Below are 24,359 nucleotides of genomic sequence, written 5' to 3'. Positions count from 1 at the left end.
TAATAAAATATAAGACAAAAACATACCTTCTATCATAGCGATCAAATTTTCAGAGATGATTGGAATGACTCGTTTATTCAAAGGATCATTGATGGAAACGTTTAGCTTCTGCTAGACTAGATCCTTTACTTAAACTCCTATTTTTCATCTAAGGAGGAGAGGTTGTAACTGGTAGCAGTTACAATTGACGTCACCATGATCCAAGGAAACCACCTGATGATGGGTCAGTTATGAAATTGTCTAACTCTCTGGAGGCATTTTGAGGATAAGCATTTGGTGTCAAACAGTACCACATGATAGGTATTTACTTGCAACGCTCATGGGTTGTCATTCTTGCCACTATCAGTCTCCTCCTCCCCATCTACATCTTTGCTGCCCAAATCCTAAGACTTCTAGCCAATCCGAGGAGCTCTTGTAGGTGGCTGGCCAAATTGCGCTCTGCCTCATCCTCATGAACATCTATTTCAAATTAAATTTTACCATGTCGACCTATTATAGAGCCACCTCAAGAATTCAATGATTTCACGATTATCAAGTGCAACGTTTATCATCCATGCGATTTTCTCTTAGGTTCTAGTTAACAAATTGGAGTTGGGTACTATAGAAGCCATGGGCTCGATGGTGTTGGCCAACTGGCTATCAGTCACCAGTCAATTTATGTATGTTTTAAGTGGAAGCTGCCCAGAGATATGGAAGTATTCTCTTAACATTCTTTTGATAAACTTTGGCCACTACTGAAGTTTTCGATTTCCTCTGGTATAATGTAGTGGTCAACTGATTTAACATAAATCATCTTTCCACCCAACTTTTATTTTTACCACAAACTTCATCTGATGCAACAACTTGGAGCTATGGTACAAATATTGAGGCTATTGTATCAGCCTTTTCCACATGGTAATGAAACATTTTTTTGTCCTATCTGACCAACTTCCTTATAAACTGAATGTGAAAATGAAATGAGACTTGAGAATTTTTACAAATAACAGCCTGAACAAGATAACTTGGGAGCGGATGATCCCGCTGGGTTTTCTTTCAACAGCTATGTATGAGTTCATTCAGTTACATACCAAAGTGTTGGGAGTACTTATTTGTTTTGACATTTTAGTTTGGACTGGCAGCGTGCAAGTGGTCAATGAATTGGGAAAGGGAGGATGCAGGAGCATTGAAATTTTTCATCAAAGTTGCATCTGATATTTCTTTATCTATAAGGGTTATCTTTTTCTGGGACAAGGAAATGCCATCTCTTATGCTTATGGGGCCTCAAACTGCTCATGCCCTTCTCTATGTTGGTCAATAGAGTCCAACCAATATTCACAAGCAAGTTCATCAGGTAAACACTCATTTTTTTTCTGATATGCCATTAACATTAATTATCTTGGTTTAATCAATTTAACCTTTTCAAAATTTTCTCTACCGGGTCTAGGTTGGCAAAGCATTGTAGCATATGTAAACACAGGTAGTTACTATATGGTAGGAATTCCTCTTTGGAGTTCTGCTTGGCTACTTGACCAATCTCCAAGTAACTGTAGAACAAAGAGTACATAAAGATTAACTCTGAGAAAACAAAAGAGAGAGTAAATACCAAAAAAAGTACAAAAAATAGAAGAAAGATCAGATAGACACAAATGGAGAGAACTATAGGCAGTGAATGAGGACGCTTAGATCCTTCCTTAGCCAGAACGTCCGACACACTCTGCTCATGGAGGTGTGCCAGACATTGAATAATCAGAAATACACATTCAATCTGATTAAAATACTCCAAAAATGGCCCCCGGGAGAATTTTCTTTCCTGAGGACAAGTAATGCGGAGTGACAAGGGAGAGGAATATGTTATAGTAAATCCTTTGACCTTGGAGCAAGACTACTAAATCCGCATTTGTGAACGCAGACTAACCAAGGGTGTAGTAGAAGCAACGAAAAGAATACTCTCAGAAGAGTGTCTGATTACTCCCTTTCCATTTACAGGTTCAAGGCTGCCCTAAGAGTTGCCATTAAAATTGAGTTTCAACCAATCTTCCTGCCAAGGAGAGTCATAAAGTTTCCAATGCAACTGATAATTTATCCTGTTGACGGAGATGGGAAGATGAGAAGTCTCATGTAACTAACTCGTACAGTGCATTTTTTATTGGTTCTTCGTAAAGTCATTTGCCTGTTCTGAAAAGCCCTTCTATGGCGCTTTTCCGCAAATTCCAACCAATGGTAGCAACGCGAGCAAGCAAAAAGATGTGCTGATTTTAGCCCAAAGGGAGTAAATTTAAAAGGAGCACCAAGAGCAAAGAAAAAAGGGAAAACACAAGTGAATGTCAAATTGTTAAAAAGATTAGCGAAGCAGATTTATAAGATTGGAGAGAATTTTTTTAACTAATCGTTGGGTTAAGAAAAGCTAGATAAATATAATATGTATCAGCGATACAGCAAACCATATGGGTAAATATATGGAATCTTGGAAACAAATCATTCTATAAACGAGCTTATTATTAAAAGCCAAAGCTCCATTAGCAATAAAAAAGGTTCGGACCTAACTGGAGATCTGCTGAAAAGTGGTTGGGATTCCATCGAAGTGTTAAGTAGGTAGGGGAATAGCAACTAGAGCCAATCATCCTACCGATCCTTGACACTTTAAGACAGCTTCGGAAAATAAATGCAAGTGCAGATTAATGTAGCTGAACTTGTCTGGTCATTCCCATTTGAGTATTTTGATCGTTTGAACTTAAGAAAACGAAAGAGAGGAAGATATAGAGAATGCGACCTAACACATGAGATTCTGCTTTCTAGAAACTCAGACGGTCTAGAAGAAGTGGTTCCTGTATGATGGAAGCAGTGGTCCAACAACTACCAAAAGGCACTCGTTTCACTGATACAGACACAAAAAAGGGTCACAGTTGAATACATTGCATTTGGTTTGAGCGCAGGCAGGAGAGTGGAGAGCCAGAGGTGCCTGCAATTCAGGCAGGTCAATATCTATTCGATATTCTTCAAGCGGTGGCTGCAGGAGAGAGAGAATGGAAAGTAAGTTGGAGGAGAGCCTTCTGCGGTCGTCCTCGTCGGACGAGAGGCGCATGAGCTTGGGCAGAAAAATATGGGTGGAGTCAGGGAAGCTATGGAGGGTGGGAGGGCCTTCAGTGATAACGCGGCTGACCTTGTTCGGGATGTTCGTGGTGACACAGTCCTTCATGGGTCACATTGGCAATGGAGAACTTGCAGCCTATGCTCTCGTTCAAACAGTTATCATGCGTTTTTCCAATGGAATACTGGTAAGTTCGTGCTTCATTAGCGTTTATACTAAGTCACTCTTTTATCTATTTTTATTTAAGTGGAGAGCTATTTTTGTGATTTTGAGAGAGAAACTTTTTGATTGCCCTGAATATGGTTGTGATTTCCGAGTTAATAGAATATCTATTTTATCAAGGACAATGCTAACTGTTAATGTACTGATTAATCAACAACAGCTGGGTATGGGAAGTGCTCTGGAGACGTTCTGTGGGCAAGCATTCGGCGCAGGGCAGCATCAAATGATGGGGGTCTACATGCAACGTTCATGGATCGTTCTCTTGGTCATAGCCACCATTCTCGTCCCTGTATACACCTACACGACGGAGATTTTCCTTAGTATGGGGCAAGAAGAAGAAATATCAAGACTGGCCGGCCCCATCTCTCTCTGGTTCATTCCCATCAACTACTACTATGTCTTCACTTACACCCTCCAAATGTTCTTGCAAGCGCAACTCAAAAACGCCATAATTGCGTGGGTCTCAACTGCTTCCTTTCTCCTCCACATCCTCCTCTCCTGGGTCTTCGTCGACGTCTGTAAACTGGGAGTTGACGGAGCCATGGGCTCCATGGTTCTCTCCTGTTGGCTGGCCGTCATCGGCCAATTAATTTATGTTTTTGGTGGGTGGTGCCCCAATACATGGACCGGCTTCTCCTGGCTCGCCTTCCGTGAACTATGGCCTGTCATCAAGCTCTCTGTAGCTTCTGGTGTGATGATCTGGTACGCATTCTTCTTTCTTCTCTCTTCTCCTTCTTTTTCAACTGGTTGTGAGCATTTATATTGTTTCTTCCGTCTTTAATCTTCTCCATTTCTCACACATCATTTCTTCGTTTTGTTCTTCTCCTTCTCCGTATTGGAAAAATATGTCATCTACAACAACAAATAACAGCTTAGAGCTGTGGTACAATTCAGTGTTGGTGCTATTAGCAGGTTACATGCCAAATGCGGAGGTTGCGATAAATGCATTCTCGATCTGGTGAGAAGAGAAAGTATAGTCTCCTTTCAATAGTGCAACCCAAATCGGCTTCTTCCTAACACAGCTTTAATATCCAATCTTGCAGCCTAAATATCACTGCTTGGGAATTGATGATTTCTCTGGGCTTCTTATCAGCAGCAAGGTGTGATGCGAGAAGGGTCTCGCTTTCTTATACTAAATCCTGTTGCCTTGTTCAAGATCAAAGCAATGTATTGAATCATAGATTTCCTTGGTATTGGCAGCGTGCGGGTGGCTAATGAGCTGGGGAGAGGAGATGCGCCAGCTGCGAAATTCGCCATCCTAATGGTCTCAGCCACTTCATTAACCATCGGACTGGTCTTCTTCGTTCTCTTTCTGGGGCTTGGAGGCTTGATTTCCTATGCCTTTACAAGCAGTGTAGAGGTTGCAAAAGAAGTGGGCTCCCTCCGGATCTACCTTTCTTTATCCGTCTTGCTCAATAGCGTTCAACCAGTGCTTTCAGGCACGCCCATCCACTATTCATCTTCTCCGACTCCTTTGTTCAGATATTTCAGTGTTTCTGAAACTCTTCTTACTCTGTGAGCAGGTGTAGCTTTAGGTGCTGGTTGGCAGCACATAGTGGCTTATGTGAACATCGGCTCATACTACGTATTGGGAATTCCTCTTGGGGTTGTGCTCGGATATGTTGCAAACCTCAGCATCAGAGTATCTCTCTCTCTCTCTCTCTCTCTCACCTTCTCTCACTAAAGCACATATATATGAAATGGCTGATGGGTTTTTCAAATTTATGTTCAGGGTATTTGGATAGGGATGATATGTGGGATTGCAATCCAAACGCTGGTGCTGATCATCATTACTTCCAAAACTGATTGGAATAAACAGGTCCAGTCCAAACTTCCAATCTTCATGGCTATAAACGATAGAACCAGTTTGTCTAGTTCAACAGCAACCATTCAAACCTAGTACTTACAGGTTAACATTATGAATCCTTTTATGTTTACAGGTGGAGAGGGCATCTCACCGCGTCAATAAGTGGATTGTGCCAAAAGATGAGGAAGCAAAAAACGGGATACATAACATTGACATGCACCATGGTTAGTCGCAATTTTTGAAGAGGAAATGAATCAAATATTGAGAATTGATTACTTCAATTTCTATTTTTTTCCCAACAAAGTCTTCTTTTGAGTGAAGAACAAAAGACACTCCAAACTACATTATCCCTCTGAATTACGAAACTGCTATTTTTTTGTGAGCACTACGATCGAATTTGTGTCTCTGTAAAGAGGATATCATACAGAAAAATGGATCAATTAAACGAAGGGAAATCAAGTTATCCTCTCAATGCTCCCTTGCAAATTAAAGATGGATAAGGTGGAAGGCCTAAGAGACCTTCCCTATGTGAATCTTTCTCACAATAAACTGAAAGTCCCTTGCCTTGTTTTGAATTTTTAGTGAAAATTATCCTAGAACCGTGAAGAAAAGTGAACACGCAAAATTCTAGAACCTGAAATCGCCAGAGAGTGATGATTGCAATTAGGAGAAGAGAGAAGAACAGAAGCTTGGAAGCCTTATTTCCCATATTTCTTGATCCTCGTACTTTGCAAAGCTTCTGAAAAGAAAATTCTCTTCTTCAGGGAAGACTCAGACAGGTCTTTCATTTCTTACAGAGGGCTTCTTTCGGAGGGAAACGGGAGTCTATCGTTTCGCTGATACTCCTGAATCGCGTGAAACACATTACAATTTACAAAATCGAGCGTTGCACTCTGTAACGTAAAGTTGCATATTTAATCGGGACATTTACCAAAATACCGGAGAAGTTTTCTTATGTTGATCGGGTGTTGGAAAATGGTGCTTCCACTCTCGTCCAGCCTCCGCTCCGTCTTTCTTCTCATCAAACAAATAAATTGTCTGAAAGGTCTCACGTTTCTTCTTCTCATATCACTTCTATCTCATCGGCTCCTGATTTTAACCTTAAAAAGATGTTCTGCACGTTCCATCTATTTGATAGTAAAATATTAAAAAACGATCTTAACAGGGAATGAACCAGGACTGCAAGTTAATAATAACAGTTTAATATAAGATTCGGTTAAGATAACAAATAAAAATAAAAATCTCATCTGTACCGAAACCAAACCAAGTTGAACCAGATCAAAACGGAGACAACCACCTCATTGGGTCGGTGTATATTGTAACCAATTTCAACCCTAGCATGAATCTGCCCTGTATGAATCATCTACCCAAACAAGCACGAACCAAAATCACCAAAAAAGAACAGAAACTTCACTTTTAATAGACTTGATCAAGGGAGACGTATAACATCCAACTATGCCAGGAATGTTAGAATCAGCGTATGTTTCTGCTAAAACAAGTGATCTGTCGTTTTTATTGTACATGGGTAAGAAAGAAAAACTAAAATCTAGGCCCCATATGGGATCAAAACTCTTAAGCCTTCAGCTTTCCGCTGGCACCTCGTTTGCCATGCCATATACCACTTCTGACCCCATTAGCTTGGTTCCTTTTAGCAGCAACAGAACACTGATCAACTCGTCCGTTACTGCTGTTCTCTGCTTGAATTTTCCTCCGCCTCATTCGATTCTCAAGTCTTATACCTCTCAAGGCCTGAATCCTCCTCTCAATCTCCAGAGCCTGTGAGAAGTCCCATATCCTAACAACGCCTTCTTCCCCACCACAAACTATTCTATCAGCACCAATATCTACAGAGAACAAATTGGGCCCAAAACCATGCAGCATCCTCAGCGGGGGTTCCGCGGTGGATGGCAACTTACTAATCACTCTAACATGGCCCCTTAATGAAGATCGGCAGCTTGATTTCAAGAGTTTTCTAACATCGATGAGTGCCAGCTTCCCATCACTGGAGGATGAAACAAGCCAAGGAAACTCAAATGCAAGCGAAAGAACTGGACCAGTGTGAGGGACCCATGTGGCAATAGAAGTAATGTTCTCATCAAAATGATCTTTGGGTACCTCATACATACGAATTGCTCCGTCTTCTCCTCCCGTGAATAAAAGATCTCCAGAGTGGCTACGAGCCAGGCAATAAGCATTACCAACATGAACATTCTGGATAACAGATAACTGTTGTCCACTTTCAATGTCCCAAATGTACGCATCTCTTCCAGCTGAGGTTGCAATTGTGGAACCACGAGGAACAAGACTCCAAACCCAATCTCCATGCCTCAAAATTTTCACACATTTTAAACAACTCCGGTCCCATATACGAACACTCATGTCCCATGAACCACTGTAAATTTTAAGAGAATCCAGTGCAAGACAAGTGACCGGGCCTTCATGCTCCCATAACCGAAATTCTGAATTTTGGTTCAAAGAACCCGATATTTCAAACAAATGCAGGAAGCCTTCAGTTGCCCTCCAGCATTGGAGAAAACCGGCAGTCCCCCCAGCAACCAAAAGCTCCATATCAGCCACAACTGCTCGGATGGTGCAACCCAGGGGTCGAGATGACATGATTGATAACCCTTCTTCCATGTCCCACATCCGAACAACAGAATCATACCCACCTGTAAAAATTAGTTTGGCAGACGGAAGAAGAAAAACAGAACGAACAGCTTCAGTATGACCATATAGAGCATCCACACTGTAACGTCCCATGAAGGACTTACTCCTGAATTCTCTCTCTATAAAAAGCTCTTTCCAAGATTTCTCACTGGGGAATATAGGACATAAAGGCAAACCCCATCTCTCACAGTAAAAATTCTTCCATCCATGGTGGTCGGAGGCAATTTTGTTAAGAACAGTAGACACACAAGAAACAATACCAAGCTCTTTGGGGTCAAGGCAATGAAGAATTTCTGAAACCAAGGCTGCCGGAAGGTCAGTGATAGACCGGCGGATGGTAGTGGATGATTCATTGGATGAATAAGCTTTCCGGCCAGGTGAATTTGTAATATCCTTACTTGAATCAAAATCCGAAACAGATTTTTGTCCAAAGATTTCACAGGTTTCTTCTGAAGAATGAAATCTTGAAATGGCAGGAGAAATATGAGCTCCGAGATTGGCAGATGCAACTTCTTCGTCCCACGGATTATTTACAGAATTATTGGTGTTTGGAGATGTGGCCCGTGGTTCTTGGCATGCTAGTGCCATAAAAAAGAAATAACTGCAAAAGTGAACGACAGAACTGAAGACTTGGTACCGAGAAAAGCCCTTGGAGACCCAAGACCCTGTGATGCCTCTCTTGCAGAGGACTTAACACCGAAGGCCCTAGTATTCGGTACCGTTGCTGAAAACAAAAAATCTTAAGAATAGTGGGACAATCAACAGTTATTCAGTCTCTATATGTTGAAGAAACGTAGAATGGTGCGAGACCTAGAATTCAATTGCTTCTCCCAGAGAATCTGATATCGAGTATCAAAAAATAAGATCAACAATTCCGTAAAAGCTTCTCACCCAACCCTCACTAATTCAAAACTGCCATTAAAAATCCGTGTAAGGAGACCTAAAGTTTCTGACACCAGAACCCTAGCTCAATCCCTAGTTCCCGAAATAAAGAGGCAGAAATAAAGAATAGGGGACGGAGTATTAATAGAGGGAAAGAAACAAAAGGGGAATTTGCTCGCTGAAGAACCCAGAGTACCAGATACTATCCAAAAAATAATAAAAATAAAAGAAACACAGTAAATCGAAGTTACATATAACTCAACACAAAAAATTCCGATCAGATACAGAAAAGAAAAACTCGAAAATACCTCTATGGTCCTCTGGTGCTCCCGGAGCAGAACCCCAGCAAAACCAATAAGGAGAAAGACTGAGGAAAACAAAGGGAACCAGAAATTGGGGAAAGCAAAGGAAGGTCTCGAGAAAGAAGGCAAGAGCGAGCAAGCTTCAAAATGTGTACACAGACGCGAGAGGCGGTGAGCTTATGTCCCGTCTAGACGACCGTCGCTACTCGTGTCAATCAACGGCTAAGATGCAACAATCGTAAATAGATGGATGTGACCACGGTCTACCTGAGATGAGATGTCACAATTTTCTAATTGGACGTAGCACTATACGTTTTTCGTAGAGCCTCATATATATCATTCCCCTCAATATATTTACAAAATGTCATTACTTGTATTTTACCATTAAAATTTTGATATAAATAAGAAAATGGATCAGATTACAAATAAAAAATACGGAATAAAATAAATCAATTCAAATTTAATAATTATATTAAAAATTGAATGTACCTAAATTTATATAAACTTAGGTTCATATTTTTCTATTATTACCCAGAAATATTTTTATGAGCATTTTTCGGTATTGAATACATTCGAGAGACCCTAAAAACCCTAATAAAGGTAATCCTTCATATAAGACATGAGTATTTTTTTGGAATTTTGATCTGTATAGGGAAAATAAATATAAATAATATGATATACAAATAAAACATAAATAAAAAAATAAAAAATAAAACCATATAAAAGCTACATATTTGCCCATCCATAAATATGCCCAGGAGTCTACTTGAAGCAAGGTGATTACTGTCTCAATGAAACAACTAGAGTTACTCGAACCCAAAGCAACCTTGACATGGTCATCCAATCAATCAGCATAAACGCACTTATGAGATTTCCATGCAGGCAAACGACTGAAATGAAGCATCCAGTTCCAGCATAAAAACAGGCATGGAGATGTCTCAGACCAAATTTTCCACAGAAAGATAGTTTGTCAGGCCTATGATTCAGCTACATGGTTTAATTCCATGAGGTATGTTTTCTCTTCTTACAACACCGCATGATCACCCAGACTCTGAATAACAAATCTGAACCATTACCTTGTCTACCCCCCAAAATCAGTTGCTTGACGTCTTCTTATTTCGGCTTCGAACCGTCGCCGGAGCTGCAATGTCTGGTAGTAGAGATTGAGGTCAATTCCATCCACATTCCTACCAACACGGGCATGCAGCGTTGCCTGGAAAATTAACTTCTACAATAAGTACTTTAAAATGAAATGTATGGCGTACTGTATGAGAAAACCAGAGAGGTGTTAAGCTTACATCAGTATCCAGATGAATGTGGAGTTCACCAATGAACTGATACATAGATCCTACTCGGAGGTTGAGGTCCCTCAAGTGTTGGGTGTCAATTTTTAGGTTGACATTTTCATCAACAATGACTGCAACTGAAGTATGTTCATCATGTTCTAGCAGCCTGATGTACCAAATAAAGTTTTTAAGCATCACATTGTGAAGGAAATAAAAAGTAAACTAATACCCAATAACAATCCACTCCCTCCTTCAATGGGCTAGAGATTGTTTGAGAATTGAAGAATAATATGGCATGATGAGGCTGTGTTTGTCTAGGGCAAGAACCTTCAAATGTAATTTGCAGAGACTCAATCTGATGCCCAACACAGGAAGCAACTTGAATGCTTTGCCTGTCAATTGACATCAGCAGAATCACTGCAATCCACAGGCTGCAAGGAATGTTGTAGGTCGTTCTACGTTTCACTGAGTTATGTAAGTACATAAGCATTAGTATTTATCATCCACTCACATGGCAGCTCGTTATCTTTGTCACCATGTAACTCTTTCTTTTCATGACTCACAAATCTCAAAGTTTATATGAGGAAAGAGTATATTTAGGGTGCGTAAATGAATTTGCAAATGAAGCTGAAGCATTCACTAGAAAAGACCAACTCACTTTCCAGTAACTCGAAGTGAGGTTCCCTCCTTAAACAGTGGTGAAAAACTGTCTAATTCCCGTAAAGCAACAGGTATGCCAGGCTTTACCATAGATGCAGCCATTGACCCAAAACACATTTAACAAGTGTTGAGAAGAGGAAACCTGAAAAATCAAAGAGGCATTATTACTCACATTTTCTTAGAAGTTCTCAAGGAAACTTAAACCCCAGTTCAGCACCCTCATGGAAGTTGTCTAGGATGTGATCCAATTGGACTTCAACTCTAATTACTGGATGAGGTTAATCATAACAGAGAATTACATAAATCCAAGATCAGTCCCAAAACTTCAAGGACAAAAGTCTTATGATCAGATGTTGTTGACACAAGTTTTTCAGATCGATGATCATCTAAACCAAATCTCCTAGATACAAAACATGCAAAATAAAATACAAAAGATAAACTGTGTCGTTTGAGATGTGATGGACATAGCTATTCCCAATGAATCAACTAAAAACTTATTGATGTGATCTATGATCTCATCTCACAGGCAGTGGGTGTTTTTAGTTATTTACATTTTTTTCATGCCCATTATTATCAGAACTACGTAATTGCTAGTAGCTGCATTTTGACTAATCAAGTGCATCATTGAGCCTTTCTAGTTTTTCAACTGCGTTTAGATTGAAAGAACCACTGGAAATATCATAACTACTAACCTCAAGAGTTCTTCACCAATTTCAGAAGTGACTTTCACTTTTTTTTTCTTGTTGTCGACTGAAAAAACTAAATTCCTCGACACCCACTGCCAGGGTTATAAGTTGAAACCCAGCTGCATTTCAATTTCTTATCAAGCTCTGCACATGTCAACTCTTCACATCAAAGCCCTTCAATGCAAGTTTATAACATCTGCCACACGATTAACTCCGGATTAATCACCGCCTGGTCTACTTTTCATAAACATATGGAGGCCTTGTCACCATTTTTTCCTGTCTGATCTAAACTTTGGATAAACGCAAAGGATGTCAAGACACAGTATTTTATTCTTTGATAAAGAGAATGCCACCAAATACTCCTCTTAGCACTAAAGGGAAAAAGATTTTGAAACAATTCCAATGAACAAGGTTGAGATGAAGGTAGCAAGTTTTGGGTGTTTTCATCACGAGGATGTTGGGGGATCCTAATAGAAGGAAACACCAAAATTTACGGCAGTTTCTGAGAAATCAGTTCGAGAGAGAACTAGCACAATTTAGTCTTGGTATGAATTTTTCAAATTTACGCCTAAGAAAGGTCCAGGATATGAGTATCGGAGGGCAGGGTTATGAGGTTTCACAGTAAACTGAGGGTGAGGACATGGAGCAGAAGATTTGAAAAAAGAACAATGAACAGACGTTCCCAAGGCAGGATTTTTTGGTCTCTGGAGGTTGGGAGAGGGGGGAATACATAAAAAAATAAAAAAATAAAAATACAAACACAGAGCTAGATTTGTTCGACAAGGTTTCGAAGAAGTGGATAAGAAAGAAACTCAAAAAAAAAAAAAAAAAACACTAAATAGTCTGGGCAATTGTAGTAAAATCATGATAACACGAAAGCAGCAATGTGATTAAATTAGAACCAACCCCTTAATAACTACAATAAATCTATTAAAATGGTCAAGAAGAGATTGGAGAACATACGAAGAGGAAGTAATGGAAGCAGAGGTAGTTATCAGTGTCCCAATGAGAGATGGAGACGCCGTCCGAGTTCTCCGAGCTAACACACGACCGCCAAAATATTGAACTTTTAGCAAGGAACACAGTATGAAGTTTCGCCTTTGTATTTAAGTCAAGAAAACAGAATGAATCAGTGACCTCTCATTTTAAGAGCATCCGTAACTCGTCACCGCTGTCTAGGTTGCAAGGAGGAGAGACTTGTCACAAATTCGGTATCGTATATTCAAAAAATTCAATTTTTACATTTTACATCCTATCAATTTATACACAAAGGAATAGATTGGGTTAGGTTATAAGTAATAACCTTATAATGAAGTTTTATCTTTCTTTATCTTGGCACTTCACCATTCTACACCAATCTTCCTAAATTAATTTAAAAAGTAATTATCTAAATAAACTTTTTTTTCAAATATATATCCAGAGGACTGATTGGTTAGGTTCAATCAAAACCAACGTCTTTGTGGTTTCTGAATTGAAAATTCGGAGGGGAGAAAAAGAAATCAATTCACTTGGCTGGTTTGAATGGTTCTAAATTGGCTCGAATTAGAAGCTTTCATCCGTCAAGAGGCATGGCTATGGTGGGATTATGGTTGTTGTCAATTTCTAAAACTCGAAAAAGACAAAAAGGAATTTTCTGTTCAGAGACTCGGAAACATTCAAATATGGCCGTCTTATCCTAATGGCAGTTGCTTGACGTAATTTTAAAATTTTTGCTAAGATAACGGACTAAGTTTGATAATCTTCGAAAGCAAGTAGTTTTTGACAGCTGACCTTAGACCGGCTTCTGAATCTTGGACATAGCCAGCTACTAGCTTTAACGGAGGGAGACCAAAGGTACGACACGCAGGGGTATCTACCGGTGAAAAACCGTGTCGAGGCAGAGAGAAAACTATAAGAAAGGAAAAGAGAAAAAACGAAAACTAAAACTGGAGATTTACTCAGCCGTGTAAGAGACCAGGCGGGGCTTGGCGATGGAGGTGGTGTTTCTCGGTTGTTTGTTTTAACTGAATAGCAAAAGTTCCAAAACGGCGCGTGCGTTTAAGTTGTTGCGTCTCTGGACTGCATAACTTGCTCATAAAGCTTTCTGGGGATGTCCCTTTTGCAACATCTTCGAATCCTCCGGATCCAGATAACTGATTTTACTTTCTGATCGCTGATTTTTCTCGGAACATTTTTTTTTTTTTTTTTTTGCGACTGTTACTGCGAACACTTCGGATTTGGGAGGCTCTGGTGAGTTTTCTTCCTCAATTCTGCTTTTGGGTCCTGAGTTTTTCTCATTTTTTTATACTCCTACATATCAAAATCGCTTTGGTAGATGTTCAATTAACGGTACAGTTGAAAATTTATGCATTGGAGCGATCTAGTTATGGCCCTTTTCCTTCTCTGTTGCATTTCGCTTATCCTCAAGATTGAAAAGAAAAAGAAGAGGATATACTCGAGCCCTTTTGCTCTAAGCATTGTGCACCTATTCTAAACCCTACTCTGAAGTTGAGTTTCAGAGTAGATTTTTCTTGATCTTTGCCTTTGTTAAAAGATGAAATTTAGTTGCTCCGCATGTCAGTGGAGGGCAGAGCCCTTGTTCTTTTTTTTTTTCTTTTCATTGTTGGAGATATTTTTAAGCCAGAACGGATACGAGAGAAGATTATATATGCTGCGCTACAGACCAAATATTTACCACTCGAACGACACATGGGGGATTTCATTGCCGATAACAAGATATTGACGGTAGCTATCTCTAGCTAAATAATGCGCTGGAAAATTAGTCAATTGAGGGGTTTAGATAGTGGATCCAAGCTACAGAAATTCTAAAATTTACATCTTGGATCTCCTCAAGGATACAGTGAAGCCTCCAGGTGGGAGTATATTGCCTCTGCCACCTAGTGAATATCTTGATGAACATTGAAGGGGGATGATAATCTGTTCTATATACAGTCTTAGGCCATTGGAAGAGCCAACAGCTCTCTTTGGAGCAAGACATTCTTATAACCTAACTCAAAATTTTCATAATTTGAATATTTGATTATGGAAGGGTTATTAGATATTGCTGAAACCTCGTAAATCCTTCAGAAGTTTGTCTGGTCACGCTAGACTTGGAAACAGAGTTGTTAAGTTATTTGGACTTTGTATTAGGAGAAATTATTGCTAACTCTAACATTTAATAGTTTAATAGATGCAGCTTCTTTTAGTGGTTTTTGGATTTTGGAATCTGTATCTGAACTTATTTGTCATTGCAAGTAGAAACAACAATTATAACTTCAAGAACCATGAGGAGAAGGTTCCATCATGGGGATGTCGATGGGAGAAGATATGGACACCTTGATTCACTAAGATCTACTTCCTTGAATGAACCACTTCTTGGGAACTATAGTGATAGTGACTCAGAGGTAGTTTTGCTTGCTCATGAACCCTTTTTTTTTGTTTGGATATGTTGTAATTCAACATACAACAGCATTATCAACTATTTATAGTTTTACAGTGATTTAACTTGTTCTGTTGTGCATGTAGAGGTATGGTCAAGATATCTGGGATGAGAGAAAAAAGGAACATCTCCACTGGACATTTCTTTTTTCAAACTTGATAGCTCAATGGGCACAATGGTTGGGTAAGCTTTTTTTTTGTTTGTTTGGCATTCATTCTGCTTCTTTTAGGATTACTCCTCCACAGTATGCAATATGGGTTTCACCTGATAGTGAAGTTCTTTAATAATGTGAAGAATTGAAATAATAGCTGTTGTATCATTCAAGAGAAGAATATGAGTTGCATACAAATCCGGTTGAAACAAAGGTTACTCATGTAACTAAAATTGGCTTTTTACATAGCTTAGAGTTCATCAGGTGAAGTTCACTTGGTGAACTAATGGTAGATACTGCAACTGTATTTGGAAAAAGTGCTGAAGGGACTCCCCATGCTTTGAACTGGTTTGCTATCTAACTACTTATCAAGCATGACATAGAAGAGTTCTAATTAAATGTGTTTTGCATTGTTATTAAGATTCAAGGAATTGATATTGATAAGTTTTGGATTTAATACTAAGGCTCGGTGAGCACATATGTCTCACATCTCATGTTGTCCTGAGTTTCTCATGAGTGTATTCTGTATATAATTATAAGAAATCTCATAGAAGTAGTAGATATTTGTTGGATTGACGCTCATCCTTTGAAAATAGCATATTGACACTCTTTTTAGTTTAAGACACTGAAAAAAAAAAAAAACCTGAAAAAGTTAAAAAGAAAAGAGGGTTGAAGAGAGAGAATGAGAGGGAGAGAAAGTGGAGAGGAGAGATTGAGAAAGTGACTTCGTTGGGGGACCTTCAGGGTTGAGTACAATTTATAAAAATGCCCTTACTTTAAGTGAAAACCCTAATTTTCTATATCTTCTATTCTATGTGTCCTTTTTACATGAAATTTGGTCCATAGACATAGTTTGACATGTAGAACAAGATTACATCAAGAAATATAAGTAATGGCAAGGTAAAATGATCAAAATGCCCCTATACTTAAGTTGGAGAGTATATGTCGAATAATCCCAGCTTATTTTGATCATTTTACCTTGACGTTACTTATATTTCTTGATGTAATTGTTCTACATGTCAAACTATGTCCCTATACTTGTTTTTCAACACTCTCCCTCAAGTTGGAGAGTATATGTCGAATAGTCCCAGCTTGTCGTAGAAATTTAGAAATTCACACTTTCTCAGTGCTTTAGTTAAGATATCGCTGAGTTGATCACCAAATTGAGAGTAGCCTTTCCTCATTATTGCATCTCGGATGAAATGACAATCAACCTCTATATACTTTGTTCTTTCATGAAAGATTGGATTGTTCGCGATGAAGGTTGCTGCCTAGTTATCACAATATATAGTCATTGGATCCTTTTGATTGAGGCCTAATTCATAGATAACAGATTTTACCCACATTAGCTCATTGAGGGTGTGAGTCATTGCTCTATATTCATCTTCTGCACTGGACCGAGCAACAACATTTTGTTTTTTACTCTTCCAGCTGACTAGACTTCCCCCCGGGAATACACATTATCTAGTGGTTGATTTTTTTGTCAAGCTTGGAACTTGCATAGTCAGCATTAGAGAAAGTTTCAATCCTCAAGTGATTATTAGGTTTAAAGAGGAGACTTTTCCTAGTTCTCCTTTTAGATATCTCAAAATTCTATGTGCAACCTCTAGGTGAATCTTACGTGGATGCTCCATGAACTGACTCACTGCAAACGAAATATTTGGTCTAATAACCGTAGCATAAATGAGTTTTCTTACGTGTCTCCGATACATTGTTTTATCTTTCAATTTTGGATTTTGATCGTCTTGAATGTCAAGTCCACTTCCATAGGTGTATCTGCAAGTTTGGCCCCCAAAAATCCATACTCTTGAAGCATATTGGTGACATATTTCCTCTGAGTTAGAGTTGTTCTCTCCTTGTTTCTTGCAACCTCAATACTCAAGAAATACTTTAGTTGTCACAGATCTTTAGTCTAAAAGTGATTCGGCGCATGGGATTTCTTTTTATATACCTGATGTGTCACTCTCAGACAAGATGATATCATTTTCATATAACACTAAGATTGTAATTTTGGGTCCAAGGTCCATCCCAAAATGACTAGCCAACTTAGAAAACATTTTTCCTAACTAATAAACTCAAGATCTTTGTACTCACTAATCCATGTGAGACTATTCCTTAACACTCTCCCTCACGTGTAGGCCCTCTTTTGTGGCTCTACAAGTGGATAATTTAGGTGTAGGCCCTCTTTTGTGGTTCTACAAGTAGATAATTTTAGGTGTAGGCCCTCTTTTGTGGCTCTACAAGTGGATAGCTTAGGTGTAGGCCCTCTTTTATGGCTCTACAAGTGGAAAGTTTAAGTGTAGGCCCTCTTTTGTGGCTCTACAAGTGGATTATTTAGGTGTAGGCCCACATATGAGTACCTGCTTTGATACCATTGGAAGTTGGGTCCAGTGCCCATCCCAAAATGACTAGCCAAATTAGGAAACTTCTTTTCCAACACAAGATATTTGTACTCACTAATTCATGTGGGACTATTCCTTAACATAAGAAATTCAAATGGTTGTTTCATAATAAATAGTGAGTGATCACAGTGGCTTCTATGAAATCCCATGGATATAACCACTTGAGTAAATTTTTCAAAACATGCTTGTGGACTCTGTTTTAAGCCATAAAGAGCATTCATGAGTCGATATACCTTGTGTCTCCTCCTGAGCAACATACCCTGGAGGTTGTTCCATATAAACTTTCTCCTCAAGATCACCATATAAAAAGGCATTTTTAATATCCAGTTGAAACAGATACCAACTTTGATGGACTGGAACAGAAATGAGTATGCGAACAAAAGACAAGCGGGCAATCGAAGAAAAAGTTTCAAAACATCCACACCAAATGTTTGAGTATACCCTTTGGCAACAAGACGAGTCGTATCATTCAACAGATCCATCAGAGTTATATTTAACAGTATAGACCCACCAACAGCCAACTACAACAACACCGGGAGGTAAATCACATAACTCTCAACTCCCCCTATCAATTAGTGCTTCCATCTCAACATCCATGGCTTTCTTTCAATGAGGAATCAACGAAGCATCTTGCACTAAAGAAGGAATAGTACAAGTGGAGACGAACAAAGCAAACTTACAATAATTGTCAGACAAGGAATCGAATCAAACAAAATGAGATAGAGGATGGCGAGTACCTTTGCAAATACCTTTCTGAAGGGCGATAGACCTCAGGATCAGGAGACGATGAAGAATCATGGTTTGGTGTGAGAAGGGGGTCTGGATTAGGTCGAGATGGTTGTTATCGGCGTTGATATACCTGTAGTGGTTTCTCAGTAGGAGCATCATGTGAGGTTGAAACACATTCATCAACTGGAATAGGAATAACCAGACTAGGTATAGAACGTTCAGGTGGAACTCACTTAGATCTGGAAGATTAAAAAAATGAAACATCCTCAAAAAGTATCATCTGTAAACACAAATGTGTTTCTCATAAATGGACAGTAACATTTGTACCCTTTTTGTGTCCGAGAATATCACCGAAATATACATTTAACAAATTGTGGAAACAATTTATCCTTGGAAGGATCAGATATATGTGCAAAGCATACACACCCAAACACACGAGGTGATATAGGAAACAAAGGTGCAGTATGGAAAACAATATGAATAGGAATTTTGCCATCAAGAGCAGAAGACGACATTCTATTTATCAGAAAGCATGCAATAAGAACAACATCACCCCAATATGGCTTAAGTACATTCATATGAATTAAAATAGTGTGAGCTACCTCAAGTAATTGAGGTTCTTGCATTCGGCAACTCCCTTTTGTTGTGGAGTGAACATATAGGAAGTCTGATGAATGATTCCTTGTGACCGAAAGAGTCAAATTTACGGTTCATAAACTCAAGACCATTGTCTCTTTGTAAGATATAGATAGAAGTTGCAAACTGATTCTTTATTTCATTACAAAATAGTTGAAATATATCAAAGGCTTCAAATTTTTCTTGCATGAGATAAATCCAAATACATCTCCTAAAATCATCAATAAACGAAATACAATACCTATGACCAAACTGACTAGTCACAGGACAAGGACCCCAGACATCTAAGTGGACAAACTCAAAAAGTTTACTTATCTTATGAGATGAAATAGGAAAGGAGCTCTGATGATGCTTGCCCAGTTGACATGATTCACATTGAAAAGTAATACTAGAAGGAAAATCTTAAACTACTTGAATTAGTTTTGTAGGCGATGGATGACCAAGTATGAGATGTCACTGAAGAGGTGAATCAGCTGTGTGTAATGCATGCAAAGTACTGTCTGGGTTGTGGTTGTCCAGATAGTATAATCCCCCTCTCACGAGCAAAACCGATTATCTTCCTCGTCACGATATCCTAGAAAACACAATGAGTAGGATAAAAGGTTAGAGAACAATTCATGGACTTAGCTACCTGATTGATTGACAACAGATTTAAAGGAAATTTTGGAACTAATAGTGTAGATTGAGGGGAAAGAAAAGGAGCAAGAGTAACACTTACTACTGATTCTACTAGTGAAACTGACCCATCAGCAAGGTTAACATACTTAACGAGAACGAACTCTTTTTAAGTCAGAAAATAGTGAGGACATACCTGACTTGTGTTTTGTGGCACCAAAATCAAGGACCCAAGATGAGGAATGAGATATTGAGAGTGCAGACATACCTCTAGGAGTCATATGTGCCAAGGATACAGAAGGAATAAATAGTTGTGCCATATGTTGGGACATTTGTTGTTGCTGCTGTGAGATCTATTCCTACGGTTGGATTAATTATTGTAATTCGTCTGGAGCACCAGGTGGGATTGTAGTTTCAGACCCTAGGGTTGTACCTTCGTGTGTAATAGTGTTTGCCCATGCTTGCTTCCCAAATTTTACCAACATTTGTCTGAGATGATTAGTGTGACCCAATGATCACACTTACACTCAGATTTACCATCTCCTCGGACTCGTCCTCTGCTGAATTATCTCTACCTCTGCCAGTACCTATGATTCCCCTAGATGTGTCTATGGATTCAGATACTGTAGCTGATGTGGTATCTTTTCCAGCTCTAGGTACAACAATCTTTTCAGCTCTCTGTACCCTATTAAAAATAGTAGAGAGGTTAGATATCTCATCCGAGGCTGGAATTTGTGCCTTTATGATGTCTTCAGCAGCCGAACCATCTAGAAATTTTGCCACAAGAAGTTGACTTTGCTATTTTCGGAGTTCCCTTTCATCCGTAGTAAATGGATGAAAAACATTAATTTCCTACCAAATACTCAAAAAAGAACTATAATACTTTGTCACGATTCTATTACCCCTTTTAAGCCAAAAAAATTGTATATAGTTCATAAACCCTGGAAAGATTGTTCTCTTATCCATAAAGAGCTTCCAAAGACAGCTACATAGCTTTGCACCAGTTTCAAAATTCATAACTTGGCTCTTAATATTACATTTCATGCTATTGACAATCCAAGTCATTACTTGACTATCTTCAGTCTCCCAATCATTATCCTGAGGAGAAGGAGGGTCATCCTTAATAAATTTCAGCTTTTTCCTGCCCTTTAAGTTCACTTTAACAGATCTGGACCAAGTAAGGTACTTATCACCACTCAACTTTTCAAAGGTTATAGTAATAGTATCTTTACCATCCGGATTAATATTATTCCTTTGATGGAGTGTAAACCTCACCATAATCAGCCATATCAGATATATATATATATATATATATATATTCATAACTTGGCTCTTAATATTACATTTCATGCTATTGACAATCCAAGTCATTACTTGACTATCTTCAGTCTCCCAATCATTATCCTGAGGAGAAGGAGGGTCATCCTTAATAAATTTCAGCTTTTTCCTGCCCTTTAAGTTCACTTTAACAGATCTGGACCAAGTAAGGTACTTATCACCACTCAACTTTTCAAAGGTTATAGTAATAGTATCTTTACCATCCGGATTAATATTATTCCTTTGATGGAGTGTAAACCTCACCATAATCAGCCATATCAGATATATATATATATATATATATATATATATATATAATATATATATATATATATCTATATATATATAGATATATATATATCTATATATATATAGATATATATATATATATATCTATATATATATAGATATATATATATAGATATATATATATATATATATGAATACCAATCAGATCAAATAAACCTTCCAAAAAATTCAAAAGCAACCAGCTTTAGTGGGCCCCACAGCGTAAAATCACAGTTAGGACAGATAGATGATGTGTGCAGATCAAGAAATCCAAAAAATCTAACACATGGATTAAATTCAGAAGATACAGTGTACTGAGAGTTGTGCTAGGGCTGATGTCAGCAGATGGCACAGATGACATCAGCAGTGATAGATCTGGAATTGGCACATACCTCTCATAATCTGTTCTTAGAATAGTAGAACCAATAACCCTAGGGTTATAGCCCAGAGAAAAGGAGAAAAAATTGGATTTTTACTAACTAATAGCCGAAAAACTGGAAAAATACCCTTTCTTTATGTAGACGTTTGCTTCAAAAGAGAGAAAAACTTGACAAAGAGTCTTCTCAGACGTGATCTACTGCTTTGATACCATGAAAAAGTTAAGAAGAAAGATGGTTGAAGAGAGAGAATGAAAGGGAGAGAAAGTGGGGAGGAGAGATTGAGAAAGTGACAGCGTTGGGGGACCTTCACGTTCCCCGACCTCTATTTATAATCAGGGTTGAGTACAATTTACAAAAATGCCCTTACCCTAATTCTCTATATCTCCTATTCTATGTGTCCTCTTTACATGAAATTTGGTCCATAGACATAGTTTGACATGTAGGACAAGATTACATCAAAAAATATAAATAATGATAAGATAAAATAACTAAAGTGCCCCTGTACTTGCTTTTCAACAATACCTATAAAAGTGACTGCTAGTTCTCATTTATAAAGTGAGGCTCTGGTCTCACAATTTCAATGCATTAAAGGATCAGAACATTTTCATCCTCAAAGTTCACCTTCTATCTGGGAGTGGGGGCCTGCTCATCTAATGCTGATCAATATGCCAATTTGCACCTGGTATGTTAATTATGACCAATTGAGGGTTGTAATCTTTTGTCTATTTCATTTAGAAATGAGTGCATAGGCACACAATAAGATGGTAAGATACGTGTCACCATCAAATGGGTAACTGTTTGATATTTTGTCTTTGCCACATTTTGGTTTATGAAGAAATAAGCAGATGGCAGTGTGTTTGGTTTTCTTTATTTTACACAAGCCATATTTTGTTGGCTATTCTTCAAGGTGGTGAGTGTGAGTAATCCTATATTGGTTAAGTAGTGAATACTTGTTCTGTTTTTTAACAAGAAGGCTAGAGCAACTTCACGTGTTTTGAAATGGTTTGGGATGCTGAAGCCTGAATGGACCAAACTTGTCATTGCAGGAGAGCATGAAGACATCTATTTTTTACATGTATTTTTAACATTATTGTTAGGATTCAAAACAAGAAAAGTTGATAACATTCGTGGATCCTAAATAGTGTCAAATTTGTTACTCCTTTATTTTAAGTAGGCTAGCAGTCATTTTCCCATGAAATATGAGTTTATTGAGTTTGTATGATTCTGGTATTTACTATGTTATCTGTTCATTTTCAACAGCAAATATTGTGCTCGGGTCAGGTTCATTTATAGGAAAATATCTAACACTTCCTTTCGTCAGTCAGAATGGACATGATAAGAATTTTCATGTTTCTTTGAGCCCTTTACAGGTAAAAGTTAGATCTTCAGTCCTGTGTTCAAATTATCTTTAGCTGAAGCTTTATTTTGTGTGAAAATCTTTTTTTCAACCTCTTTTTCTTTAGTGAGATTTGTTGAAATAAATATGAAGTAGCAAAGTAGTGATTTACGTTTTGTACTTTCGGTTGTTTTTTAGGAAGAAAGATTGAGGAACTTGCAGCAAAGACTGGAAGTCCCCTTTGACGGCTCTCGACTTGATCATCAGGTTAAATAACCTTTCTTGAACTGACTTGTGTTTGCTTCCCCTTTTAATATGAATGAAAAAATAATCAAACTTGGAGTTATGATATAGACTTGGTGGCTTACATAATTGTTACAACTAGCATGGTTTTGTTTGTCTGCCAAATTTATGACTGGGTTACCTTTAAGTCATAAACCTATTTTGTTTCAGGACGCTCTTAGGCATTTGTGGAGGCTGGCTTATCCTGATCGGGAACTCCCATCTCTCAAATCAGAACTTTGGAAGGAGATGGGCTGGCAAGGTCCTGACCCATCAACAGACTTCAGGTATACATAGGAACAGTGATTTTCTCCCAAATTTGATGAAAAGAAGCTAGAAATTGCTAATTTTAATCTTTTTTGCAGGGGTGGTGGTTTTATCTCACTGGAGAACCTTATCTTTTTCGCCAAAAAGCATCCGGTTTGTTCCACTGTCCATAACTCTATATCAGAATTATGTGCTGTATTTTTTCTCTTTTTGTTTTTATTTTCTAGAGGTTCTAATAGCTCATCTGCTATTACTAAATTTGCTAATAGTTCTTATTCTGAAGAATGCTATTAACTAAATTTTTGGCTCTCCACTCCATAACAAAAACTAGTTACTCCTGAGCAGGAGTCGTTCCAGAGACTATTGCACAAGAAAGAAGGGAGAAGAGCTGAATGGGAATACCCATTTGCTGTAGCTGGCATCAATGTGTCATTCATGCTGGCGCAGATGTTAGACCTACAATCAGGTGGGCATCCATATATAACCAAATTGTTGTCACATTCACCAGATAATAAGTAGTTAACAGGAGTATTTCTTTGAAGTACCGAGTAAATGTTGTAGTGGTTACTGAAATACTGTTGCAGGTAAGCCAACTGCCATGGCTGGAGTTCGCTTTCGGGAGCTGCTCGGCGACGATGAAATGGCATTTGATAACTTGTATTGCATAGCTTTCGAGATGCTGGATGCTCAATGGTTAGCAAAGCGTGCTTCCTATATGGAATTTAATGTAAGAATCCTCTTCAATACCACATTGCTCGGAAAATTGGTTTTAGCAATCTTAAGCCTATAATATGCTCTTTCTTTTTTTCTTCCCAGGAGGTTCTGAAGTCTACAAGAACTCAGTTAGAACGAGAACTTGCGTTGGAAGACATCTCAAGCATCAATGATTTACCAGCGTACAATCTGTTGAGAGTATAACTAACCATGTCTAGAAACAATTTATTCAGAATCAATTAGAT

At 38.4% G+C, this 24,359-nt stretch overlaps 4 protein-coding genes across 7 annotated transcripts; 2 read left to right on the top strand and 2 right to left on the bottom strand.

The window, feature by feature from the left end:
• Positions 1–3,002: 3,002 nt before the first annotated feature.
• LOC137955120 (protein DETOXIFICATION 20-like) lies at positions 3,003–6,000 on the top strand. The gene is made up of 9 exons (XM_068801991.1): positions 3,003–3,254; positions 3,450–3,991; positions 4,161–4,247; positions 4,333–4,389; positions 4,490–4,728; positions 4,813–4,931; positions 5,022–5,108; positions 5,230–5,320; positions 5,861–6,000. Exons 1-9 carry the CDS (start codon positions 3,003–3,005, stop codon positions 5,998–6,000), a joined length of 1,614 nt encoding a protein of 537 aa, XP_068658092.1.
• A 276-nt stretch (positions 6,001–6,276) lies between these two features.
• On the bottom strand, positions 6,277–9,063 carry LOC137957173 (F-box/WD-40 repeat-containing protein At5g21040-like). Its single transcript, XM_068804907.1, has one exon. It carries the CDS (start codon positions 8,349–8,351, stop codon positions 6,669–6,671), a length of 1,683 nt encoding a protein of 560 aa, XP_068661008.1. The 5' UTR covers positions 8,352–9,063; the 3' UTR covers positions 6,277–6,668.
• A 626-nt stretch (positions 9,064–9,689) lies between these two features.
• Positions 9,690–12,700, bottom strand: LOC137957074 (CST complex subunit TEN1). 3 transcript variants are annotated; one of them, XM_068804776.1, is made up of 5 exons: positions 12,543–12,700; positions 11,586–11,864; positions 10,892–11,035; positions 10,246–10,399; positions 9,690–10,160 (listed from the first exon to the last, which is right to left on the bottom strand). In XM_068804776.1, exons 3-5 carry the CDS (start codon positions 11,008–11,010, stop codon positions 10,029–10,031), a joined length of 405 nt encoding a protein of 134 aa, XP_068660877.1. In that variant the 5' UTR covers positions 11,011–11,035; positions 11,586–11,864; positions 12,543–12,700; the 3' UTR covers positions 9,690–10,028. The 3 variants fall into 3 exon arrangements, with proteins under 3 accessions (XP_068660877.1, XP_068660876.1, XP_068660879.1); XM_068804775.1 differs by having other exon boundaries at positions 11,586–11,775; XM_068804778.1 differs by having other exon boundaries at positions 11,586–11,723.
• Positions 12,701–13,371: 671 nt separating this feature from the next.
• LOC137955607 (uncharacterized) lies at positions 13,372–24,341 on the top strand. 2 transcript variants are annotated; one of them, XM_068802622.1, is made up of 10 exons: positions 13,373–13,808; positions 14,817–14,962; positions 15,084–15,180; positions 22,776–22,885; positions 23,050–23,118; positions 23,305–23,420; positions 23,499–23,553; positions 23,746–23,866; positions 23,985–24,127; positions 24,217–24,341. In XM_068802622.1, the coding sequence occupies exons 2-10, from the start codon at positions 14,843–14,845 to the stop codon at positions 24,316–24,318; spliced, it is 933 nt and encodes a 310-aa protein (XP_068658723.1). In that variant the 5' UTR covers positions 13,373–13,808; positions 14,817–14,842; the 3' UTR covers positions 24,319–24,341. The 2 variants fall into 2 exon arrangements, with proteins under 2 accessions (XP_068658724.1, XP_068658723.1); XM_068802623.1 differs by having other exon boundaries at positions 13,372–14,962.
• The last annotated feature ends 18 nt before the right edge of the window (positions 24,342–24,359 follow it).

This window comes from Aristolochia californica, unplaced genomic scaffold (assembly GCF_029961685.1).
Source record: "Aristolochia californica isolate CCGP_79_NKW_82.1479 unplaced genomic scaffold, dmAriCali1.0.hap1 SCAF_2, whole genome shotgun sequence".
NCBI classification, from domain to species: domain Eukaryota; kingdom Viridiplantae; phylum Streptophyta; class Magnoliopsida; order Piperales; family Aristolochiaceae; genus Aristolochia; species Aristolochia californica.
This window is presented reverse-complemented; position numbering and strand designations above follow the sequence as displayed.